This window comes from Fragaria vesca, linkage group LG6, assembly GCF_000184155.1.
Source record: "Fragaria vesca subsp. vesca linkage group LG6, FraVesHawaii_1.0, whole genome shotgun sequence".
Lineage (NCBI taxonomy): Eukaryota > Viridiplantae > Streptophyta > Magnoliopsida > Rosales > Rosaceae > Fragaria > Fragaria vesca.
Window position 1 is genome coordinate 532,029 of NC_020496.1, and position 23,853 is coordinate 555,881.

Sequence of the window (23,853 nt, forward strand, 5' to 3'; positions counted from 1 at the left end):
CAGTGAGTTATTTGCATAGAAACTCTAAACAGAGCAACAAAATATATGCACCTCATTTCACCCCAGAGGGAAAAGACATGTAATGTAGCCTTGATTACATTACATATAAGACAGTCACAGACAGGGTCCATGAGTAAATAGCCTTGATTACATTAGACATCAGTCAAAACTGCAAGTAATTCAATCGGAAAAGTAAGAGAATAAACTCAGAATCATGAAATTTCGATCACAGATGCTAATGGTGTCTTTGCAAGCTCAATGCTTTGCATCTTCACTTCCTACCAAAGTAGCAAACTATAACCCGTCCAGGACATGATTGCTAGTAGTTTGAACTGAACTAGAGCCAGCTTTATTTTCTATTCTCATGACCTTCATCTCATCTCTCACCATCTCCACAGCATCCCACTTTTCAGCATGAGCATAAATGTTCGACAAAGCTACATAGTCTTCACTCTTTGGAGTTGCATCTGTAGAACTCTGCGCCAGCTGGATGCGGAGCAGCTTCTTACCTACCTTCTCTCCCATTGAGACATCCCCATGAACATTGCATGCACTTAGCAAACTCCTCCACAAGACAGCATCAGGTTCAACTGGCATTGTTACTATAAAGTCATAGGCTTCATTCAAATGCCCACTTCGGCTAAGCAGATCGACTATGCAACCGTAATGCTGCATCTGAGGCGTGACTCCAAACTTGCTCTTCATCATATGGAACAAATGGAGGCCTTCATCAACAATCCCGACATGGCAGCAAGCTGTAAGCAAGCTGGTGAAAGTCACTGAATTTGGGTTTGTTCCATGAGCTTTCATTACATCCAAAAGCTCCAGTGCTTCACTTGCCTTACCATGAATAGCCAGCCCTGTTGCCATTGCTGTCCAAGTCAAGACATTTCTCTGTTTCATGCGCTTAAAAACGGTTAAAGCACAATCCACACTCCCACATTTCGAGTACATATCAACAACACCAGTTCCCATAAAAACATCCCTATCAGAAGCAGGCATTGTCTTCTCTACATAACCATGTACACAAGCACCAGTCTCCAACACACCCAACTGAGCAGCCGCCGAAAGAACGCAAACCATTGTAGTATCATTAGGTTTCACCCCAGAATCGCCATACAACATGTCCCGAAACAACAGCAATGCATCCCGGGCACTTTCTCTTTGCGAAGAGTACCCCGTGATCATTGCATTCCACGTAACACTATTTCTCTCAGACATTTCATCGAACATCTTACGTGCTGAACCAAGGTCCTTATTACTAGCATAAAAATGTAGTAAAGTAGTTTGCACTAAAATGTTTGATATGATACCCTCTTTTACTATCCGGGCTTGAATTTCTCTACCTACAACTAATGTTGGTACTGAAGGTAACCTAGCACAAGCTCCAAGAACAAACTTGTAAGTAAAGTCATCAAAACACAAGCTTGCTTCAGAAACCCAGTTGGCAAAAAGAAAAATGGAGTCTTTAGGTTGAGTGCATCTAATCAAAGTGTTCAACAAGAACAGATTAGGCTCATCAAAGTGTTTGAATACTAAATGGGCATAAAGGCTGGTGCTTTCTGGGTCTGATAAGGCACAGTAGTGCTGGATTAGCTTGCCATATATGGAAGTTGACTTGAGACCATTGGTAATCAACTGGGCATGGGCTTGCTTCAATTGGTGTGTGGATTTCAGTTTCAGGTTTAGGAGAGAAAGAGCTCTAAGTCTTGGCAGAGAGTGCATGTGGGTTTACTGAATGAAACTGAAGCAGCGTATATTTATCTCTGCAAAAAGTATATATTTTTTTGGTGAGAAGCAAAAAGTATATAAAGGTTGAATCTTTTCTGTTTTTACTGAATGAAATTGGAGAACCCAGAAACTGAAACAGTGAATAAAGGCTGGATCTTTACTGTTTTAGCCCAATAAAATTGGAGACTTTAATGTCAAAGAGATGAAAGTAAGAGTTGCCCATGTGAAAATCATTGGTCAAATATAGTTTCTAAAGGTCCCACCAAGATAAAACAAGAGAGAATAGTCTAATGCTTGAAGCCACCTTTCCCCTGCTTCATGTTATCTAATCCTCCTCAGTTTAAAAACACACAAATTCAACCAAAAGTTCCAAAATCTCCAAAACCCACAAAAGTTAGAGAGAAAATCTGAGAAGAAATGGAGATCTCATCTCTAACTCTATCCACTCCAAGATCTCCACCTTCAGTTCCTTTCGCTTCATCCCAGTCCATGTTCTTGACCAACAATGGCACCACCAATTTGTTCATGACCAGAAACAAGGTCAACATCAGTGGTTTGGTTCTGGGCAGGAGCAGAACTGAGAGAGCCAGGAAGGGTCTCACTTGTAATGCTTTGTTTGGTCTTGGGGTCCCTGAGCTTGCTGTTATTGCTGGTGTGGCTGCTCTGGTTTTTGGGCCCAAGAAGTTGCCTGAAGTTGGGAAGAGTTTAGGGAAGACTATCAAGAGCTTCCAACAGGTAGATTTCATTATCTGGATCTTGTTTTGCTGTTTAGAAAATGAATGGAAGTTATTGCCTTTTGGGCTCTAGTGTTGTATGCATGTTCTATTGATAGAGGTTTTATATTATGCAATTGTGTACATAGGTTGATTGAGCTACTTTGGTTGCACAAGAAATGGGGGACTTAATTGAATTTACTGATAGGAAGAAGGCCAGTTCTAGCTTAGGACTTCTGTTCATTGTTCAATGGGAAGTAAATCAAGTTTAGATAGCTGTATTTGTGTCAAGTTTAGCAAATTCTTTATACTTTTGGTATGAAATGGTGAAAAATTAAAGTTCGAATAATCCAAACTTCTCAATTCAACTGTATATTATGTTGACGGGGCAATTATTGGAGTCTCTAAGATTGTAGGTTGTTCTGGAACTGAAAGCTTTATGCCTTTAGCAATTTGTTGTTTCTGCCTTGTACATGTCTTTGTGGAGTTAGTTGTAAAACTTTGTTTGTGATTATACATGCATCCCCGTCATTCCCTGTCAGCCATAGTGTTGCGATATGCACAACTGTTGATGTGTAGTGTGCAATGTACATGTGAATATAATTGCAGATGATTTCATTCTTTGTAGCATTTGGTTTTATGTTCTCTTTGCGTAGATTACACTCAATAAAGTACCTCTCTCTTACAAAAGAAACGGATGATCTCCCAATCTGTAGATTTTACAGCATTTTGAATGTCAAATGTTAGTTTCACCTTAGGTGGGTTACGGTAGTGTTCTGGTATTGGATTTAGGTTTAGAGTTGGAAGTAAAAATGACAGTGACATTGATGATATTGATCAGTGTTACTAGTCTGATTCAGTACACATAAAAGGGGTAAAAAAGAATTAGGATGAAGAGATGCAGTAAGTAAAAGTTCTTCTACTGTGATAAAAAGGCAAAAATGAAGGGTCTGTAGTATTCACACTCCCTCACAACCTCTCAAACACCTTGACTATCTGTTTGTAGGGATGATTTAAGATCCGAAAGCAATTGAAAGGTTATTCACAAGAAAATTCTACTACGTTATCTTCTTATCTGCAGTACCAAAGAAGCAAATCCTTTGTTTCCTTTCTGCTCACTATATATTATGAGGAAAAACACACACCCTTTCCATCCTCTCCAATTTCAATCCCAAAAAAAGGCCCTCTTTTCTATCATATTCATCATTCCTTATTTGTACCAAGCTGTAAATGTTTTCTTCTTAAAAGAATACTTGGTTCCTTTTTCTGTGCACGACAAATGTTTCCCTAGTTTGCTTGGCTTAGGTGAGATACTGCTGCTGTCTGTGCACTATGGTGCATGTAGTGTGTACACGCTCTTAATTTTAGATGGGTTTTGCAGAAGCTTAATCTGAGAAAATCTCAGATGATAATGAGCAGATTGATGCATATAGATAAGTTTGATAACAAAGTTGTTAATTTTGTTGCATCTAGTTAGGAGTGAGTGATTCAGTGACAATCACAAGTTACACATTCATACTGAAAGAATACTATAAACATAACCCCTGATTATAGTTCACTTTTTTTGTCCCTTCAAATTTTTACTTTTTTTATCAGCAAGTGGTCTGTATTAAAGCATTTATGTACAAAATTGCTTCTTTATAGAAGGATCTCAAGCTAGTAGTTTTTGAGAGCTCCAGCTCAAGCTCGTGTTAGGAAACCAGGGGGCTCATTAATTGTCAGTCAAATCATTTTAGATTCCAATAAAAGTTTGTACATCATAGTGGGGTTATCAATTGGCAAGGAAATATAAGTCCCACTTCAAAATGATTTAGCCTGTATTATATTTTATACCAAGCACTCATAGAAGGCTACTGAAGAAACGAACAAATATAAACCAGACAACCCTAGATAAACCAGAAACGAACAAATAAGAATGTATAATTTATGCGGTTCCTTATAAGTTTATGGTGTGCTGACGCCTGATCAAAGACTGATTTGAGTGTTGCTGCAGTTTATCAATGTGTGTTAATATGTAAATAATGGAATAACAACAACAGAAAACACATTGATATACCATTTCTATCTTTCTGCTAAACTCAGTTATCTAATTCGTTGGTGTACTTTGCAGGCTGCAAAGGAGTTTGAGACAGAACTTAAAAAAGAACCTGAGCCTAATACAGAGGTTCTCACTGATGAACCTACAACAGTGAGTGAAGAACAAAAACCAGAAGTCAAGGTCCCAAGCTCACAGGAAAAAGTATGAGGTTGTAGTAATTACTTATTTGACACATTATTAATTTTGTTGTTATGATACAAGTTTAGAACAAGATTCTTTTTTCAATGTAGATGAGTTATGCAGGAAATGTACTTGTGTTGTGTCATTGCCATCCTCCTACTGATCATTTCAGAGAGTTAAAAGAAAACTGCTAAGTTGATCTAACCAAAACTCCCCTCCTTTTGGCCCATCTCTTGATCAAATTGCTTTCTTCAAAAGTACCCTTCTGTGTTCCCTATTCTACTATGCACAGTGGTACTGCTAAGCTCATTATATGGGGGGAAAGAACAAAATAAAGATGAGAAACAAAAAACTTTTTGCTTTTGAAATGAAAAAGAAAAGTGGGTGTAACTTTCCCAAGAGTAGGTAATGTCTTGGCTTTTGTAGCTCTGAACTGTATTTTAGATAGGTAGAAATGCACGGTCATGGATTGATGGTCCAGCTTTTGTTTTCCTTGGCATTGTGCTATCCCAACACATGAAGCTCTTCTAGCATGTTTTCATTTGTTCTATTTAGTATACAATAATTAGGTAATCTTTCTCATCCTAGTTTCTTTTGGTAGCAAAATGTGTGACTTATTAGTTTCACTAACTTTAAACAATTTGTTTATTTTCTGCTTTGTGCTCTCATTGCTTGAAAGGTTTCAATCATACAACAATATTTAAATCAACTAAAGCCATATAATTATATCAGGGTTATGATGCACTAATGATATGTATGGATTGTCATTGTAGGATACTCTTGAAGCTAGGATTATTTCAATTTTCAAACTAGGGTTCATATACTGATGTATGATGTCTGTGTATTATAAGTTTATAACTAATAAGAAAGTAATTCCACTAGAAAGAGGGCACCGACCTAGAAAAGGTTAAAGAATTAAAAACTAGGAAAGATGGCAACCTTTGTGTATTGAATTCTAAATTTCTATTAAGCAATGAGAATGGTTGCCATGCTGATATCAAGCCCTACTTTATGACCAGTTTTACTGTTAACTTTCTTCTATCAGAATACCAAGATTAGAGGGTATAGATTAGATTAAAATTAAATAATCGAAAATTGTCGATTCAGAGAAACAAGATAACCCATTCTCCTTATAAGACGTAGGAGGAGTGAGTTTCAATCCTGATCAATTACAGATAGGCTTGAAGAAGATGACTAAGTTGAGAAGGACGACTCAAACTCAATAATGGAGGTGTAAATTACGTGCAGTGAACCAAAACCTGATTTTCAGGTTGTAAATTTGGATGGTTCACTCTTTGTCTGGTCTTTAAAGTTGGATGATACATTTGTTGTGGCTGGTTTGGACTGGTTGCATTCTGACTGAGCTGTGATAGTGTCTTTTGGAAATCATAGAGGGTGGTTTTCGTACGCACCCTGATGAAGTCATTCCCATTGTGGGGAGGTAATCAGAGAGAAGCAAGAACCAAAAGAGGAAAGCAATGATAAATTGTCTTTGTCGATGAGTCATTGAATCTCATGCCAAATCGATACCCGTGAGGCGTGAGTTTAATATGGATATGAACTTCACAAATTTTCCAATTAACCTTGTGCATTACCATAAGATAGCATAACCAGTTGCAAAGATTTATCGTCTAAAGCCATTCTTTGAAGGTTAGATTGCAAGAATGAATCTAATTAGAAATCTAATGAGAAGAATAACAACATGAAAAACGAAAAATATGAGAAAGATTATGGATGACATCCATCTTCCCGAATTTCTCAAGTGTATCAACATGAATTATATTTCTATTGTTCATGTTCATCATAATAAAAACTCATTCTAGGACATCATACAATATGCAAAGAAAGCTTTACGACTGCAATACGAGAGTTACTTGTTATTAATAGTTAGATTTCATGTCTAAAGTAGTTCATAATAATTAGATTGCAAAAATGAATCAAGTTAGAAATTTAGACGAGAAGAATAACAACGATAAATTGTTAATGGCATTCCTCTTCTCAAACCTCTTACAGGTATCAACATAAATTCTATTTTATGTAGTTCATATTCATTATAATAAACTTATTTAATACTTTAGTCATACGTCAAAAAGATTTTACGAGTGTAATACTGAGAGTTACTTATTGTTATATTCGATGAATGTAAACATGTAAAAGATGAACTCGTTGAAAATATCACTTTCAAAATCAAAGGTGTCAAATCAAAAAAAAATTTCCTGACAAGAGTACTCAAGAGCGATATAGAACACCCCCATCATACTCCCAAAGCTCATTTTTTCTTCTTTCTCCTAAAACTTTGAAAAAACAAAAACGCCAGTCACGGCCTCATGTCCGCGCGTAGTAGCAGGCACTAGTCCTAGTCCCAGCCCCACGATTCCACACACCAAAAAAGAGAAGAAAACCAAAATTGTCTGATTGCTCTCTTTCTTTCTCTGTCTTCAAGTGTCTCTCCCTCCTCACTCGTCCTTCTCTCTTTAAATCCACAAATCACACGCACACAGACACAGACACAGACACAAACCCAAACCCAGCACAGCAGCAGCAACATTACTAGTGTTTCATTTCAGCTCCATATTTCAGACCAACCCCAAAAGCAGAACAACTCAGAAGCCATAAAAGACAAACGTTCTCTCCATCACACCACCAAAAGCCTCCACCTTTCTTCTTCTCTCTCAAAACCCACAAAGCTCCAAACCACACAACCCCCAAGAAAACCATTTCCGGGTCATCGGGTCCAGCACCACCACCACCACAACCCATTTTCCTCACCACTCCCCAAACCCAAATGCCTCCCATAAAATAGACCCAACAAGACACCACCTTGTTCTTGATTCTCTCAACAAAAAAAAAAAAGACTCAAGAACCAAAGAACCAACCTTTGGTGTCTCTCTGATTCTTAAAAGTCCTCATCTTTTCACCCAAAAAAAAGAAGTCTCATCATCTCTTTCTTTACTCTTTAATTATGGCGGGCAATCCGCCTGAGGGGCTCGGAGACGACTTCTTCGAGCAGATCATGGCTGTTCCTCAACCCTACAGCGGTGGCTCCGCCTCTGCTGCTGACTCGGGTCGTGGATATGGTGACGTGGGGTCCATGCCGATGGTGCTCCAGCTCGGGTCCGGAACCGGGTCTTCTTCCGGGTACAGAGGAGGAGGCGGGTCGGTTGGGATGGGTATGGGGATGCCTTTGGGTCTGAATTTGGAGCAGGGCTTTCTTGGACATGACAGGTTCCGAGATGAAGTGGAACGCAACTCCAACACTAACAACAGCAACAACAACAACAATGGTAACAGTTCCAGTGTAAGTCTTTGCTTTGGCTTTGGTTCAGTTTGAGGGTTATGCTAGTTTGGTCTCTCTTTTTTTGAGGTTGGTTTTTAGTGGCAGGAGAGAGATAACTCGGTTCATATGACGACTAGTTTGTTTCCGGCGGCATTTGGACATTTGCAAAACCACTCCTCCGTCCGCCCAACGCCACCGCCGCCTCCTCAGCCTCACCAGGTCAGTCCAACCCAACATTCTCATAAATGACGAGATTGCCCTTCTTTTTGTATTGCCTTTCATGCTTTTGTATTCCAAGGTCATGTTTTGTCCCCTAAAAAGCCAAATATTCGGTTCCACAGTGCTCCGTAGTGTACTGAAATTCTGTGGTTATGGACACTGATATTCCGTAGATGTGAGAATGAATGAATACATGCTGGTCCGATGTGATTGTTAGTTCAATTTAACAGTGCTCCGTAGTGTTGAAACTTCGAAGACGTAGATGATCGATTCATGCGGGTGCTCTGTTGAACTAATAGAACATTGTTCACATCTTCAGAACTGCTTGGAACACTTCTCATATCTACGGAATTTCAATACTCGGGATATCTCCTTAGGTGTTCTATAAGATGGTTAAGGGTATTGTTGATAGTTTTCAACAAACAAGGGCTTGGTTTTTGCAAGAAGTAGTGTGTTTTTACACGCGCTGGAGCGAACGTGGGGTAAATGCTTGTCCGGTACAAAGGTGTGAAGAGTTTGTGCCGTCCAGGGGACAATTTAGTCCTTTCATGTTGTTTATAGTGGCAATCTTTGTCATAGAAGCCTAATAATATGATCACGCGCTTTTGGGATTTGCCAGAGGAGCGTGAGGGGACGTGCGCTCATGTCCTGCTCTTCACATGGGGTTGACTAGTTGTAGTTGACTCTGTCAATAGTTTTGACTTCTGTTTGATAGGGATATCCTGAAGATTTTGCTGCAGAATTTAGGGGATCTTTTATTTGTTATTTTTATTTTCTTTAATAAAGATTTTGCAATGATTTTGACAATATTTAAGGGCATATGGATTTTTCTTTTTTATTATTTGATGTTTCAGTTCATGACCTAAGAGCTGCCTGAGAGGTTTTAGTGATTTTTGTATGTATTGTTCATTGTCTCAAAGATAGAAGTTATATTTTCTCCTTCGTAATCAAGGATATCTTGACTTGTCCATGATGCCAAGATTTTACGCAACTAAAAGTCGAAAAGTAACTTGAAAATGCTGTGTGGTTTATCTCTTACTTGTAAAAAAGCTTTGATGGAGTGTTGAACCAGGAAAGTTGGCAAAAATGGTATATATGAAATGACTTGTTATTGAAGAGACGTGTTCTTCTCTTCAATACTTGTAAGATGGTCCTTCACTCCTTCCTTCCACCATGTATTGTTTGATGGAAATCCAATTTGATCAAGCTTGTGTTGAAAATGACTGAGTAACAATAAAAGTGTGCTTTAGAACCCATTGCTTTTGAGCTGAATATCAGCTGGCAAGTAGTCATTGTGCTTTCATTTATCTTGTTCTGGTTACATAGCTACTAATTTCATCTAACTTAGTCATTGTAAATAAGTTAGAGATTGAGTGCTGATAGGTTTGTTAATTTTTGACACTTCAGCAGTTTCATAGCCAACCTGCACCAGCGCCAACTGCTGCTGTTCATCAACCTCCTGCTATCCGCCCAAGGGTCCGAGCAAGACGAGGCCAAGCAACAGATCCCCACAGTATTGCCGAGCGGGTAAAATAGATTTCTGTCTCATAGAAAATTCAGCTGCTATATTAATTCAGTAGTACTATCTAATACTGGTCCTTCTGTTACAACAAAGACATAATCTTGGCATCTAATATCTGAACTTAATGATGTTCTTTGTTCAGTTACGTCGGGAAAGAATTGCAGAAAGAATGAAGGCTTTGCAGGAATTGGTACCTAGTTGTAACAAGGTTGGTACCCGAAATAGCAGCTTTTAATAGCTGCTGCATTGAGTGCTTATTGGGAATTTCCCTTGCCTTTCAGATTTGATCTACATGTATTGACATATTATAATCTTATGCAGACAGATAGGGCAGCTATGCTTGACGAAATCGTTGATTATGTGAAATTTCTAAGGCTCCAAGTAAAGGTATGGTTGTTCAAAATTTTGTATTGATTCAATAATTGAACTAATAATGGAAAGTTTAAAGTTTTTGAAAAACTTCTTAAGATTGCAAAAATACTCTATTAAATGGTTCTTTTCATGTAGCTTTTCCTGCACAATGGTAAAAAGCATATCTTCATTTCATCATTGTTTCAAAATCGTGTACCAAATGTTGTGTGGTAATACTAATAGCTTCCAATTTCCAAAGTCTTGAAAATGTCTTTATCATAACGTAGGTCCCATCCATTCTTGTTGCACATGCCAGACATCATTAAAGGCATTGAAACTTTTTTTCGCATGAAATAGTTATTTTGTCAATGATGAAATGAATTTGTCTGGTTGGAACCTTCAGAATTCAATGAAGTCATAATCAATAGGAAAGGATCAAACTTGTACAACTTTTCTTTATTTTTGGAGTTTATACTGAAACAGGTTTTGAGCATGAGTAGACTTGGAGGAGCAGGTGCAGTGGCTCAGCTTGTAGCTGATGTACCCTTATCAGCAGTTGAGGTAATGAAACCTGAACAATGCAGCCCTAAACCTATTTTAACTTGATCTCGATTTTTTTTTTTTTCCAATAAATTCTTTTTGATTACTCAAATTTAAAGGATATTAACTTCTTGGTTTCATGAAGGGAGAGGGGATTGAAGGAGGGACCAATAATCAACAAGCATGGGAGAAGTGGTCAAATGATGGCACAGAGCAACAGGTAGCTAAGCTGATGGAAGAAGATGTTGGAGCTGCCATGCAATACCTTCAATCCAAGGCACTTTGCATCATGCCCATATCACTCGCCCCTGCGATTTTCAGGACACATCAGCCGGACACGACGACAATGGTTAAGCCGGAATCACACAACTCTTCCTAGGCTCCCCCCAAATTATGTCCTGTTTTAGTTAGTACCATTCTTACTCATGACAATGGGTATATTCATACTCTAGTCAAGTTTATAACTCATTAGAACTGAAGTGACAATCAAGTCATGGCAACTGTTCACTGTATTTTTTTCCAGTTGTGTAAAACAAGGGGCTGATTGTCATGTTTAAGTCTAGCTAGGGAAGAATTATCAAAAGCCAAGTTGATGAGCTCCTCTTGTAATATCAAAGGTGGGGTTAGTTGAGTGTGACCAAAATGTTGGTGGTGAGAACTCTTTAATTTTCTTATATGGATAATGGGATAGGGGGCCAGGTAAAAGGGATGAATGGTTGTGTATGATGTCTTCTGGGAAAATTTTAATGCAAGTTGATAATGGTTGGTTGTTCTAAAGTACTATTGGAAGCTTCTGGTATTAAGAAAATATAAGTATTTGTATCGATGGCTTTTAATTTTTTTTCTTCTTGAAAAGTGAAGGGAGTCCTTTTCCAAATGTTGCTGAATTCTTATTGAAAATACATAGCTACTGGGTGAGAGTAGAAAATGACACATTCTATTAGAAGATGGTACCACTCCCTCAATCTAATTCACTTTCCACATAAGACAATGAAATGAATAAGAGAGAGGATGAAGAACAACAATTGAACAAAGGTCACCTCTTCATTTGTTGGGCAAGATTCCACAATGAATTTCTACATACACAATTGTTTGGACACCAAAGCTTAAGTTCCCTTGCAAAATTGTCTCTAAGATTACAATTGAATTTTGTTTTTATTGTTCTTTTTCCGGTAATACCTTTCAACAGTGTAACATCTTATTCGAAAATTTCACTCAATTTGAGCTAAAACCCTTACTATAACACACAAGTGTTCGGCAAATTTCACGTTTTTGGACCTCTGGTTTTTTCCACTCATGTGTCCTTATAAACACCTCATAACATCTTTTGAACCTTTCTAATCTTAAAACTTAGTGTCATTTATTATTTTACTTGCGATCGAGTTTATATGACTCACGAGTACCTTGTTTTGTATAGTTATTGAAATTGTTATTTTCATAGTGAATTTCCAAACTTATGATGTCTTCAATTCTTCTCTTACAGACTTTAGGATCCACAATTTTTGAAGAAAAAAAAAGTGTGTATTACCCCTCCTCTCAAATTTCACCCAATTGAACAAAAAAACCTCTTACTATAACACACGAGTTTTTGACAAATTTCACTTTATTTAGACCTCTGGTTTTTTTCATTCGTGTGTCCTTATAAACATCTCTTAACATATTTTGAACCTTTCTAACCTAAAAAATTCATGTCTTTATTATTTTACTCACTATAGAACTTAAATAATCCACAAGTACCGTAATCTGTAAAGCTTAATTCATGTCTTTGAAATTGGTATTTCCAGATGTTGTCATTTAAACATTCCAAGAAATAAAGAGAAATTAAAAATGTCCTGAGATTAGATGGGCCAATTATTGGGCTATAAGTTTATAACCTTGAGTTTAACGGGTTCTGGGTTTACACAGAACAGCACAATAACGATAATTGGATCTCTGTTCCATCTCTTGGATTGAATTGAGGGTTCTTGCTTCAGATGTTTTCACCTTTATGATGGGTAAGTGTGCTTTGTAAGTGACAAAGTTCTTTTCTCTAGTCTTTTGGAGTTTGAGCAATGAATTCTGTTAGAACTGAAATACTTGGACTTTCTGGGTTTATTGTATTTATGAAAACTTGGTTTATAGTATGTTCATCAGTGTAGGAATGACAATTCTGGACTTGAAATGGAATTTCTGTTGAGAAATAAGCAATTGTCTGTTTGGAAATCTGATACTGCTTGGTGAGGTTTACAGCTTCAAAACTGAAGAAAACAATTTACTTGGGTGAAAGAAGAAGAATTTGGCTCCAAGATGTGATTTTGTCTTTTGGGGTTTGTGAGTACATGAGTTTAGTTGTGCTTTTTGGAATATATGATTGGTTTTTATTGCTTAACGCATCAGTTTCAGTTGGGATTATATATATGTACAGATTAGAGCTATCAGAATGCAGATGATTGTTGTTGGCAGATGAAATTCAAGTCTGCCTTTTTGTTGATATTAGATATGTTCAGATTAGAGCCTTGAGAATGGAGATGGTCCAATAATAGAGAAGTATGTTATCTGCTTCTCAGTGTAATGGTTGTTCAAAGACAGTGTTTGAGTATTTGAGCATGTATCAGTATGGGCGAGGTATCCGCCTTTTAAGTTCAGCTTCGACTAGCAGCAGGAGCTTCTGGGATCCGACTGTTGCCCTCGAACTCAATCACCTAACTCTTGCATTGCTGGAGAAATGTCGTACAAGGTACCATTTCAAACAGATTTTGGGCCAGATGATGAGGACCTGTCTCATAGGCCAAACATTTCCCATGAGCAGGCTCCTCACATTCTCTGCCATCTCGTACCCTGATAATTTAGACATTGCAGTTCTCCTTTTCAATCACTATACTCCTTGTCCCAATCTTTACATATACAATTGCATGATCTCTGCCTTATCTTTCTCTAAAAGTCAGTCATTTGGCCTATACAAGTCCATGCTCTATGATGATATATACCCGGATAAAAACACTCTTCTTTACTTACTCCGAGCATCCAAGAATCTATCAGATGTAAAGCAGATTCACTGTCATGCCATTGTTACCGGTTTGTTGTCACAGGGATACCTGCAAAACAGCCTCATCAAGATGTATATGGAGAAAGGACAAATGGAGCTATCTCACCTGGTTTTCCATCATCTGCCAACACCAGATAGGGTCTCATTTAATATCATGATCGTTGGTTATGCTAGGAAGGAATATTTTTCAGAAGCTCTACAACTCTTCTATAAAATGATGGATTTGGGTCTTAAACCAGATGACTTTACCATTTTAGGACTGCTTATGTCATGTGGAGGAATAGGAGATGCCCGGCTGGGAATGTCTGTACATGCATGGATTGAGAGGAGAGAAACCATTACTTCAAATTTGATCTTGGTGAACGCTCTTTTAGACATGTATGTGAAGTTCAATAAACTGGAGACTGCCCAAAATATTTTTAATGCTTTAGAGGAGAAAGATATTGTTTCATGGAACACCATGACTGCAGGGTATGCTAAGGTTGGCAATTTAGAACTTGCCCACAATTTCTTCAAGCAAATGCCTAGAAGAGATCTTGTTTCTTGGAATTCATTGATTTCTGGCTATGCCAAGAGGGGTGAATATGATATGGTAATTAAGGTATTCCACAATATGGTAACAGAGAATGTGAGGCCTGATAATATCACTTTGGTTAATTTGGTCTCTGCTGCAGCAGAAATTGGAGCACTCGACAAAGGAAAATGGATGCATGGCTTGATTTTGAGAATGCAGATGAAAATAGATGCATTTTTGGGTTCTGCTTTAATAGACATGTACTGCAAGGCTGGAAGCTTAGAAAGAGCATTCTTGGTTTTCAGGGAATTGACAGAAAAAGATGTGACCGTGTGGACAACACTGATCACTGGATTTGCATTTCATGGTCATGGAAGGAAAGGTCTTGATCTGTTTTCTGAGATGCAGAGATTTCTATTGCCAAACGGGGTGACTATTGTAGCCGTTCTGACAGGTTGTAGTCATAGTGGACTTGTGGAAGAAGGGCTCAGCATATTTAACAGTATGAAGAAGAAGTTTGATATTGATCCCGGAATTGAGCACTATGGCTGTTTAGTGGATCTTTTTTGTCGATCAGGGAGGTTGGTAGAGGCAAAAGACGTGATTGAAAATATGCCAATACAACCAAGTCGAAGCATCTGGGGCGCAATGCTGAGTGCTTGTAGAGTACATGGAAACATGGAACTGGCTGAAATAGCTTCAACAGAGCTACTCAAGTTAGAGCCAGAGAAAGAGGGTGGATACATACTGTTGTCTAATATATACGCTGCCTGCGGGAGGTGGAGCTCCTCGGATAAAATTAGAGAAATCATGGAAACCAAAGGAGTGAAGAAGACCGCAGGTTGCAGTAGCGTAGTTGTTGATGGAGTCATCCATGACTTTGTTGCTGCGGATAAGCGGCATCCAAGGTGGGAAGACATCTTTCATATTTTGCTGTGTCTGAAGAGTGAAATGAAGCTAGACGAAACTGATCTAGCCAATTTTGCTTTGTTTACAAGGTGAGCAATCAATGTTATTGAACTCGTGATGATTTTATTTTATGTTTTGAACCTTATTTTGAGCGTCATGTAGAAGCACAAGCATTCTGTGCTAGTTACGTATAGCGTCAACAAGCCCGCAGTTAGGAGAGTTCAAACGACGATCAGTCCTCCCCAACTAAAGGTTCGTTTTAGGAAACCCATTATGCAAGAGAAGGAGAACGTTGAACTGATGATTCAAGTTGCTACAAGTTCAAGGAACAAGACAATGGCTTGTCTACAGTTTGTAGGGTATCCATTAACAACTGACCTACAACATCAACTCAAAATTTTCAAGTGTATTTACAACAAAGAAAAATCTACTCCAACGTACCTAATTATCGGAAAAGATCCAAAATATTGTACAAACCCATGTTTCAGAATATCGTACAACCCATGTTTCAGGATATCCCGATCCGCTAACTTTGAAACTGCATCATTCTACATGACCGCCATATCCCAGTAAAGTCTCCAAGCACCATTCAAGCATTCTGCATATATGTATCCTACAGCCACTATCACTACAAGTTTCACCTTCAACAATCTAAGAGAACCAAAAAAATCTATTCAAAAGCTATCATCAATTCCTCAGCAAACCAACCAGTCAAGTGCCCCCAGAGGTTGCACTAACCCCACTGCCATCCCTCAAACCTTGAAGCCACATATGTAGCGTTCTCTGCACGTAGTCAGCAACAAGTCTCAACCTTCCTAGACTATTGTCTCCTCCTGCACAACTCTCCACAGTCCGAGCAACCTTTTGTTTACATTTCTCCCAGTCATCAACGCGCAACCAGCAAGCTCGACCTCCATGGCTTCCTTCCATGCCAAGAAAGGTTACATTAGGATTTTCACCAAACAAATACCTCAACTTCACTGATACACAGTAAGGCAGCCATGCTGCACCGCCTGCGGCATTTATGTGGGGTATGTGAGCAGAATCCAGAACAAGAGTCAGTGCAAAATCAACCCAGTTGTGAGGCCGATCATAATGGATATTACTTTTGGCAACAGAAGAATTATCCAGCTTATCATCTATATTCGATCCAGCATGATATTCAAGACATAACTCAATACGCGGTTTCTGAGCAGCAGCTAAATCACCACCCTGTACTGGCTGGGCTTGTCCTTTCTTCCATGCTATTAGCTTCAAGAATTCTCTTAGAACTGATATGGGTAGGGTCAAAAGAGTGATGAATGATGCAACGCGAGAAGCATCATAAGGCTCTGATGCAACACGTCGACTAAAGTAGTCACAAATTTCTCCTATTTCAGTTGAAGTCAATTCCTCTTGAGCAGTGTTTGGATTTTGCTGCTGTTGCTGCTGCTGATGATGGAATCTTTTCACACTCAGGACTTGAAGAAGAAGTTGAACTCTATGAACACTTACAGCAAAAACATAGCCTCTGCAGAAACACCAGGCAATGAGATAAAAGAACTTGCAAGCCTCTACATGTTGTGGAATTAGAACTGGTGTAGTCGATTATGAAATAACATCTAAAGCAACTCAAAACAGAACGGCAAGAACCACATATCAGTCAAGGTATGCATGAAACATCCTTATGATACTTATCAAATTTATTGTATTTCCATCTTGCTGGCCATGTACATAATTATTGCAGTTTCTATTGCCCAATCTGTTTCCTGATGTTTTCTTAGAAAAACACTTCCTTTTCTTATTCTTTTGGCATCTTAAATTAATTTTTGTTATTGTTACAAAATACAATGAGCATATGTCATCACACAACAAGAAGAGATTAGATGATATGCAGAGCATGGTTGGTACCTATTCTATCAGCCTATCACTAAGATTAAGAGTAAGAAAAATAAAAAATAAAAAATAAAATACTGAGACGAATATGATTAAGGACGAAAAAGCACTTACCCAACAAAGAATCGCAAAGCAGGCTGCTCCTGGTCCAAATTTAAAAGAGCACCTTCATTGTCCTTCAAAATGGACCCTAGAATCTCTTTCAAAAGATCAGGCAGCTGGGCAAATAGCCACAGCACTCCAAGGTACTTAAGAATACCTCTTAGCACCTTTTTAAGAGCAACAAGGGGGACCCAACCACCTCCATACCCCCCATCATCTCCAAGACCAATAATGGCTGTATTCAGTTCTCCTCTCACATGAGCAGGGACACCTGCACCTGGTGATCTACGTAAAGGCATCCCTGGGCTCACAACAGCCAAATTAGAGGATACTGGAGAAGCATTTCCAGCACGGTTTAATGCAGCAGCTACTTGGTTGCCTGTCCTAGACAATGCAGCAGAACTAGGGACGTTAACCCTATTTCCATTGACAGCAGACAGCTGGAGACCTGAACCGGGGTTTTGATTGTTTAAATTTGCCAATCCTGTCTGCTGACCACCATTGAAATTAGTATCTAAACCATTCAGTTCTTGGGCCACATGCTCCATAATAAATGGCCGAAACTGTGGGCAAGGCAATGAACCTCCAACTGAAGGCCCCCCCTTGGGTGGTGTTGCTGGTTGTAACCAGACCTGATCTCCTGCAAAACACCGCATGTCAACTGCAAAGTGCTTCCGATAGATAATCCTTATCCAGTAAGGACCACGTAGCACAACTGAAACATCAATGGGCAATAGTGAGCTAGGTACAATGCCAGGTCCACCTCGGCCAGCAGCTGCAGCTGCAGCTGCACCTAACATTGCAGCCCCATGAAGGACGTGATTTGCAAGAGGACCATTAGCAGCAGATGAAACTGGGTTCCCAACAGTGATAGGAGACTGACCAACATTTGTGGTTGAACTGGTTTGCATAAGGCCCTGGGGTATGTAACCGGCCTGTTTTGGGACGGAAGAGAGAATTGTCATCCCACTAACCCCTTGAATAGGACCGGCTCGTGCAGGTCGAGTTGCAGCTGCAAGAGCATGCAAGGGACCCGCAGTGAGGCGAATGCAGTCCAACAGTGATGCAACTTCAGCTCCGTTTATGAAATCTTCTAGAAACTGAAGAAAGAAAACAATTACATTCATGGCCAGAAATATGGAGTGGAATCAATAACACAAACCCAGACATAAAATCCATCTAAAAAGTTTCAATGCATCAAAAACAACTTTGATATACCATTTCAGCTATTATGAATTGCTGTTTAAAGCTCTAAGAAAAACTGGATCCAAGTTATGTAGACTTTTTACATGGCACACGTGCTAACAGTTGGAAATTATAATAGAAAGCGTATGCAAGGGATGTCTGTAGGACTTGATCAATTTCAAATACCCTTAACATGAGGTTAACGTAAACAACCAACTAGAACTGCCGAAATAATTAGCAAATAACTAAAATTTGTGAATTTACCTTGGTATGAGGCCAAAGTTGGTCGGGAGATACATGCATAGTACAACCCTCTTTACCTGATTCCCACTCAACAACAAAGCGAGCCAGGACACCAGATCCAAAACTGAACCACAAACTCATGAGTCCTACTGCCTCAATTCTAAATGCCCTTCTCATTTGTTCAGATAATCTATCAGCTCCCTCAAACGAACCTTTGCCTCCTGGTGCTTTAGAATCGGAGTTTACACTTTCTTCTGGTTTCTCATCTGCTCTTACTCCAAGCAGTTTCCGCATCCCCAGGGAAAACATTCTTGCATTAGAGAGCCTTTGGATATCTGCCACTAACTTCTTTATACTATCAGCCTCCACAGACTGATAACTGAGAACAACACCTTCTGGATCGTAACGAATATGAGAGTCGATGTCCGAAGTATTGGCAATACGAACACCAGAACCCCAAGGTGTACTATTGCTTCCTTTCTGAAGCTCCCATAAATCCCGGAAATGCTGGTCATTTATTTTCACATCCCAGTATATGCTTCCAGCTCTGCCAAGTCGCAAGCACAGGTGTTGCCATGAATCACCTCTGGCAAATGGAAGTCGGAACCATATGTTCGAAGATGTACTTCTTAATCCCACTTCCTCAACATAAGGGATGTCCAGAGCCCCCATCTGGCTAGTTAGTCTGGCATGCTTAATACCAAGTGAACAGTGCCTGACCACATGAAGAAGAGCTGAAACATAAATGCTAGAAGGTGCATATCCCTTATTAGCTTCAGATATAAGATCCCCATAACTGTATAGCCCAGTTTTCGAAGTCATATCGGTTGACATTAACACCAGTGATGTAGAGTGCTGAGCCTGATCGACTTCAGAAACTTTCCTCCTTTTACCAGATCCTGAATTGGCTTCCACACCTTGCAGTGATGGGATCAGATTCAACATTTCTGGAAGCGTACGCTTTCGAAGTTTTCTATCATGATCTGAATCATCATGATTAGGGCCATCGCACACTTCAGAATCTGGTGCACGGGCTAGGGAAAAAAAAAAAAAAGAGTAAATTTCCGGCTAAAGTGTATCTACCCACTCAAAATACAAATCACAAAGAAAGTAACTTACATGCAGGAGTCGTTACACATGAGTTTGATCCAGCAACTCTGATAGTTCCCGTTGGAGGCCCCGTAGGTAAATTACCTCCATTAGGTCTCATGCCTGGCCCAGATATTCGAGGGCCACTGGGACCAGGTGGAGATAATAGGCGAGAAGATCTAAATCCATACGTTGCACCTTTTGAAGTATCACTCATAAATCTCAGGTGATCTTCATCCATTGAAGTAGAACCATACTCTACTAACAGGGGAGACCTAAGCGAAGCCAAATCCTGATCAGACTTTGAAACAGATATTTTCTTGACAGAGACACTCCTTCCAGGGGCAGCAGCCTGAGAACTGAGAGAAGCGGACTGTATGGAGCCCTTCATGTTATTTGATGGATAAAAGGATCCATTGTAATGTGTTGCCATACCAGAAACATTTGCAGCACTGTTTGGCTGCGCCATCTGCATACCTCCCTCCCATTTGGAAGCTGGACTTCCAGCTTTCATGGAATGAAGATTCATTGGAGCAGAGCCAAAATGAGAAGAAGATGCATTGAATGATGAAGAGCCATTTTGAAGAGAGAAGGAAGGTGCAGATAACCCTTTTTCCAGTTCAAACACTTCATCAACCACAGAAGAAAAACTTGATGGTGGACACCCTGCAATTGGCATAGAACCCTCGGGGGTGATATCCGTTCGAAGACCATTTTCGGATGACAGATTAGATCTACCAGCGCTAGGCAATATGGATTGTAGTTTTCCCCAGTCAAGCAAGCTTAAATTCATATCATCTTCATGCATCTGCATCTGGTTAACATCAATTTTCTTGATCCGTATCACATGATTTTGGTCATTGAGAGATTCAGCTTTTCCAGTCTCAAGCAATTTGAAAAGGGGTTTGAAATCCTTATCAAGCTGCATCAGCAAAAAATAAGAGCTCCCACAATCCGGAAATCCCATTAACAACACATTTGAGCCATCCGAAACATTTTTTGGTAATGTAACTGCAGGTAAACCCTTTTCATATACCTGCAAAAGTACAGATTGTATCTTATCTTGTGAACATCAGATGAAACCACACATACAATTAATCCTCAACAATACAAAGTGCAGCACCCAAATGTTTACCCTCGTAAAAAAAAATTAAAAAGTAAAAGTAAAAAGAAGGGAATGTGTACCTCAAGGCCTAAAAACCTTCCAATAGATGCAAATAGGTGCAAAATACTTTTGCTTCTCAAGCTAATGAAAACTTCGGCTGCAGTCATAGTTCCCTGATTTAAAGCATCTTCGCATTCCGACAAGGATGCCGAAGAAGCAAGGATATTCCGGGAGGATTGAAGACGAAAGCGGCCATTCCTGCAAGTCAGAGGTGTTGTATAAGAGATTAAGGAGAAGAACATCAAAATTGTACAGCATAATCCAGTATTTATGTGCTGAACTTCATTATTTCTAAGAAATTACAAAATATCCTTTCAAAAAAAGAAACTTTGTACAAAATATATGATGAACTTCTTCGTATGTCTAGCCAGAAGTACTTTTAATTGTCAAAACCATTTCTTTTTGGTTCATCCAATCATAGTTTCAATCCAATCTCATGTCGTAATTTACTAGGCCTTACAAGCAAATAAGGATACCTTATATTTATTCCCAGAGTAAAAAATGATGAGCCATAGGCACGCACACGTAATACTTCGTGCCCTTCATATTCCCTGACATCTGACTTAAAATCTTTCTGCATAGAGAACTGGAGAAATCAATATATGAGCAATATGATGAAAGATAAAAACAAAGGAGGAAAGAATAACCAGAGAAACATGACACAAGTTTCAAGAAAAAGAGAAAAAAAAAAAAAACCTTTTCATGGTCATTGTCTGCTTCTTCCACACGGGACTGAAAAGCAACGTCCCCTGAACCTCGATGGATTTGAACGTTTTTCACCAGCTCTTTCTGAATTTCGAGAAGACGAGTATATCTATTACAGCATATCGCTCTTAGAAGCAATTTCTCAACATCAATACAACTTTGGTCAAGGGAGAATTCTGCCTCCTTTCCAGTTAATGGATCTATTACAAATGTGCTATGAACACATTTTATCAGTAGATCTGGTCCTGGATCAATTTTTATAGATGGACATAACGATGAATCAGAAGTACCACTGTTTTTATCCAAATCTAACCAGTATACAATTTTTAACCCTGGAGTTCGTAAACCAGATGTTTCCGTTTCTCCATCTTGATTTAATTGTGCAGAGCTAGAAGTCCCTGCATGACCAGTGCTCCCATCAGATAGGACCTCAAATCGGATTGCATCTTTCCATCTTCCCTGGCGAAGAGCCTGTACTTGCCTTAAGACAGTGTCTATAACAAGTTTAACACACATTTCATGTAGAACAGAGTATAATGTCTTGAAAGGATTTTCTGCAGCAGCCATTCTGCGCTCTAAATCATCCCCAAGAATATACCGCTGAGGTACTTCTAGCTTTATAAGTCCACTTCTCTCACCAACAAGCAGGTCCAAGTGCAGTATCCTCCACATTGATAGGTGCCCTCGGTAGCCAAGAGTAATTAAAGCCTTGAATTCCCCATTAACACGAAGCAGTGCTGTTCCATCAGAGACCTTTACCTCAGTAATTTCTTTTGGGATCGACACTTCTAGTAATTGTCTCCGCACAAGCATGTCCAGCTTTTTCAAAGCCGGCTTCTGCTCATCCTCACTTAGTGAACTCTGAACACCCACATCTTCTATACATTTTGGTAACCGCTGATACGATCCTGATAGGAGGATTTCCACTGCAGATGGAACATCATAAACAGGAGCACAAGCTTGTTGTAGTCCTTCATGCATGAAAAACAATGAATCCGCTGCTTGAGTAAAACATGTATCATGACTCGACAAAGTAGAAGTAAGTTGCTGACAATATTGTATCAACGGAACCTGCAAATACAAAAGGCACAGATAATAAACAACATACCTGGAAGAACAAACCACTGCATAAGGAAATAGGCTCACAGGAACAAAATCAAACTTAGGGGCACATACAGTACCCGAAACACATAAAAGTAAACACTCGTAAACACAAATTGATGAACCAACCAATAAGAAAATCTACGGCATTACTACTGTCGACCAATTACTAGTTCATATGGCAAGACACAAATGATTCTGCGCCGGATAGAAGACTAGTATAGCCATTTTAAGTGCCACCTGATATTAATTTCACAGTTATTCTTCCAATTTTATCTTAACTACCTAGAGACCCAAGTTACATAATTCAACAAGAAAACCAAGAACAATGAACACTCTTCCATCCCAATACCCACAACCAAATCAAAACCCACCAAAAACCCTAAAAGCTAAAACCTTTGAATCCCAAACTCCCTCACAAAACCAGACCTCAACACCTCACATTCCCTCAACCCCAAAAAGAAACCCTAAATCCCAAATTTCCGGCAACAACAACAACACCACAGAGCAAAACCAAAGACTCAAACTTTCCAGCCCAAATCAAAAACCCAGAAACCAGAGAGAGCCTCAGACCTGTTGGCACCACTTGGCGAGAACATTGAGGCGGAGCATGCGCTGCTGGGTCTTGACCAAGTACTTAAGCAGCCCTATTTTCTTGTCCGTATCGGAGAGCTCCGGCGCCTCCGCCTTCGATTTCTCCATGAGCTCCTTTAACGAGAGGAACGACTCCTCCGCGGCGCGGTTCACCACCGTCGTGAAGTCCACCGTCTGTTGCCCTAGCTCCGACCCCATTGTTTGATTTAAGGAAATTCACAATTTGAGGGGGTATGGGATTCGATTCAATCCCTGAGATTGGGAATTGGTTCAGCTGAGCATCGAATTAGGGTTTGGAGAAATCGAGCTTGAGATTTCGGAGCTGGGGCTCTGGGGTCTCTCGGGTTTTTGAATTTGCTGACTTCGGTAAAAAGAAGAAAGAATGGTGATTTTTGGGGGAGTGAGAGAGTATATATAGCGGTAAAAAAGGAAGAATGCCACGTGGACAATAATTTTCTTGCTCTTTCTACGTTCGGCTGTGACCACTCGTGTACTTTCATTGTTCGTTCACTTCTGTTTGATGGTGAGTTCTGGAATGTACGCAGTGCTCCGAGTACTACGGTTGTGTGGAGCACGTGTCAAGCAGCGGTTGAAGAAGCCTCTGTATCTCAACTTTGGAGTTTAAACGATGGGAACTTCATTGGGAGGGGGGTGCTCGAGTAAGGAGTGTGGATGTTTTTTTTTTTTTTTTATAAAGTTATTACAACAAAAACCCTTGCCCTACACCATCTCCAGAAAAATCAAGTTTGAAGGCGAGAGACGAGGACAAAAGAAG

General features: G+C 39.5%; 5 protein-coding genes across 5 annotated transcripts; 3 read left to right on the forward strand and 2 right to left on the reverse strand.

Annotated features, from left to right (window-relative positions):
* Window positions 1-294: 294 nt before the first annotated feature.
* On the reverse strand, window positions 295-1,725 carry LOC101310338 (pentatricopeptide repeat-containing protein At3g18970-like). The gene has a single exon (XM_004304699.1). The coding sequence runs from the start codon at window positions 1,723-1,725 to the stop codon at window positions 295-297; it is 1,431 nt and encodes a 476-aa protein (XP_004304747.1).
* A 339-nt stretch (window positions 1,726-2,064) lies between these two features.
* LOC101304882 (sec-independent protein translocase protein TATA, chloroplastic-like) lies at window positions 2,065-4,786 on the forward strand. The gene is made up of 2 exons (XM_004302004.1): window positions 2,065-2,466; window positions 4,555-4,786. Exons 1-2 carry the CDS (start codon window positions 2,149-2,151, stop codon window positions 4,687-4,689), a joined length of 453 nt encoding a protein of 150 aa, XP_004302052.1. The 5' UTR covers window positions 2,065-2,148; the 3' UTR covers window positions 4,690-4,786.
* A 2,256-nt stretch (window positions 4,787-7,042) lies between these two features.
* Window positions 7,043-11,352, forward strand: LOC101305184 (transcription factor UNE12-like). The gene is made up of 7 exons (XM_004302005.1): window positions 7,043-7,960; window positions 8,039-8,158; window positions 9,566-9,685; window positions 9,823-9,888; window positions 10,002-10,067; window positions 10,515-10,592; window positions 10,717-11,352. The coding sequence occupies exons 1-7, from the start codon at window positions 7,625-7,627 to the stop codon at window positions 10,948-10,950; spliced, it is 1,020 nt and encodes a 339-aa protein (XP_004302053.1). The 5' UTR covers window positions 7,043-7,624; the 3' UTR covers window positions 10,951-11,352.
* Window positions 11,353-12,482: 1,130 nt separating this feature from the next.
* Window positions 12,483-15,112, forward strand: LOC101310628 (pentatricopeptide repeat-containing protein At3g04750, mitochondrial-like). Its single transcript, XM_004304700.1, has one exon. The coding sequence runs from the start codon at window positions 13,100-13,102 to the stop codon at window positions 15,110-15,112; it is 2,013 nt and encodes a 670-aa protein (XP_004304748.1). The 5' UTR covers window positions 12,483-13,099.
* Window positions 15,113-15,294: 182 nt separating this feature from the next.
* LOC101305481 (mediator of RNA polymerase II transcription subunit 14-like) lies at window positions 15,295-23,347 on the reverse strand. The gene is made up of 8 exons (XM_004302006.1): window positions 23,058-23,347; window positions 21,396-22,454; window positions 21,155-21,264; window positions 20,699-20,876; window positions 19,544-20,549; window positions 18,446-19,458; window positions 17,009-18,096; window positions 15,295-16,529 (listed from the first exon to the last, which is right to left on the reverse strand). Exons 1-8 carry the CDS (start codon window positions 23,274-23,276, stop codon window positions 15,731-15,733), a joined length of 5,472 nt encoding a protein of 1,823 aa, XP_004302054.1. The 5' UTR covers window positions 23,277-23,347; the 3' UTR covers window positions 15,295-15,730.
* Between the last annotated feature and the right edge of the window lie 506 nt (window positions 23,348-23,853).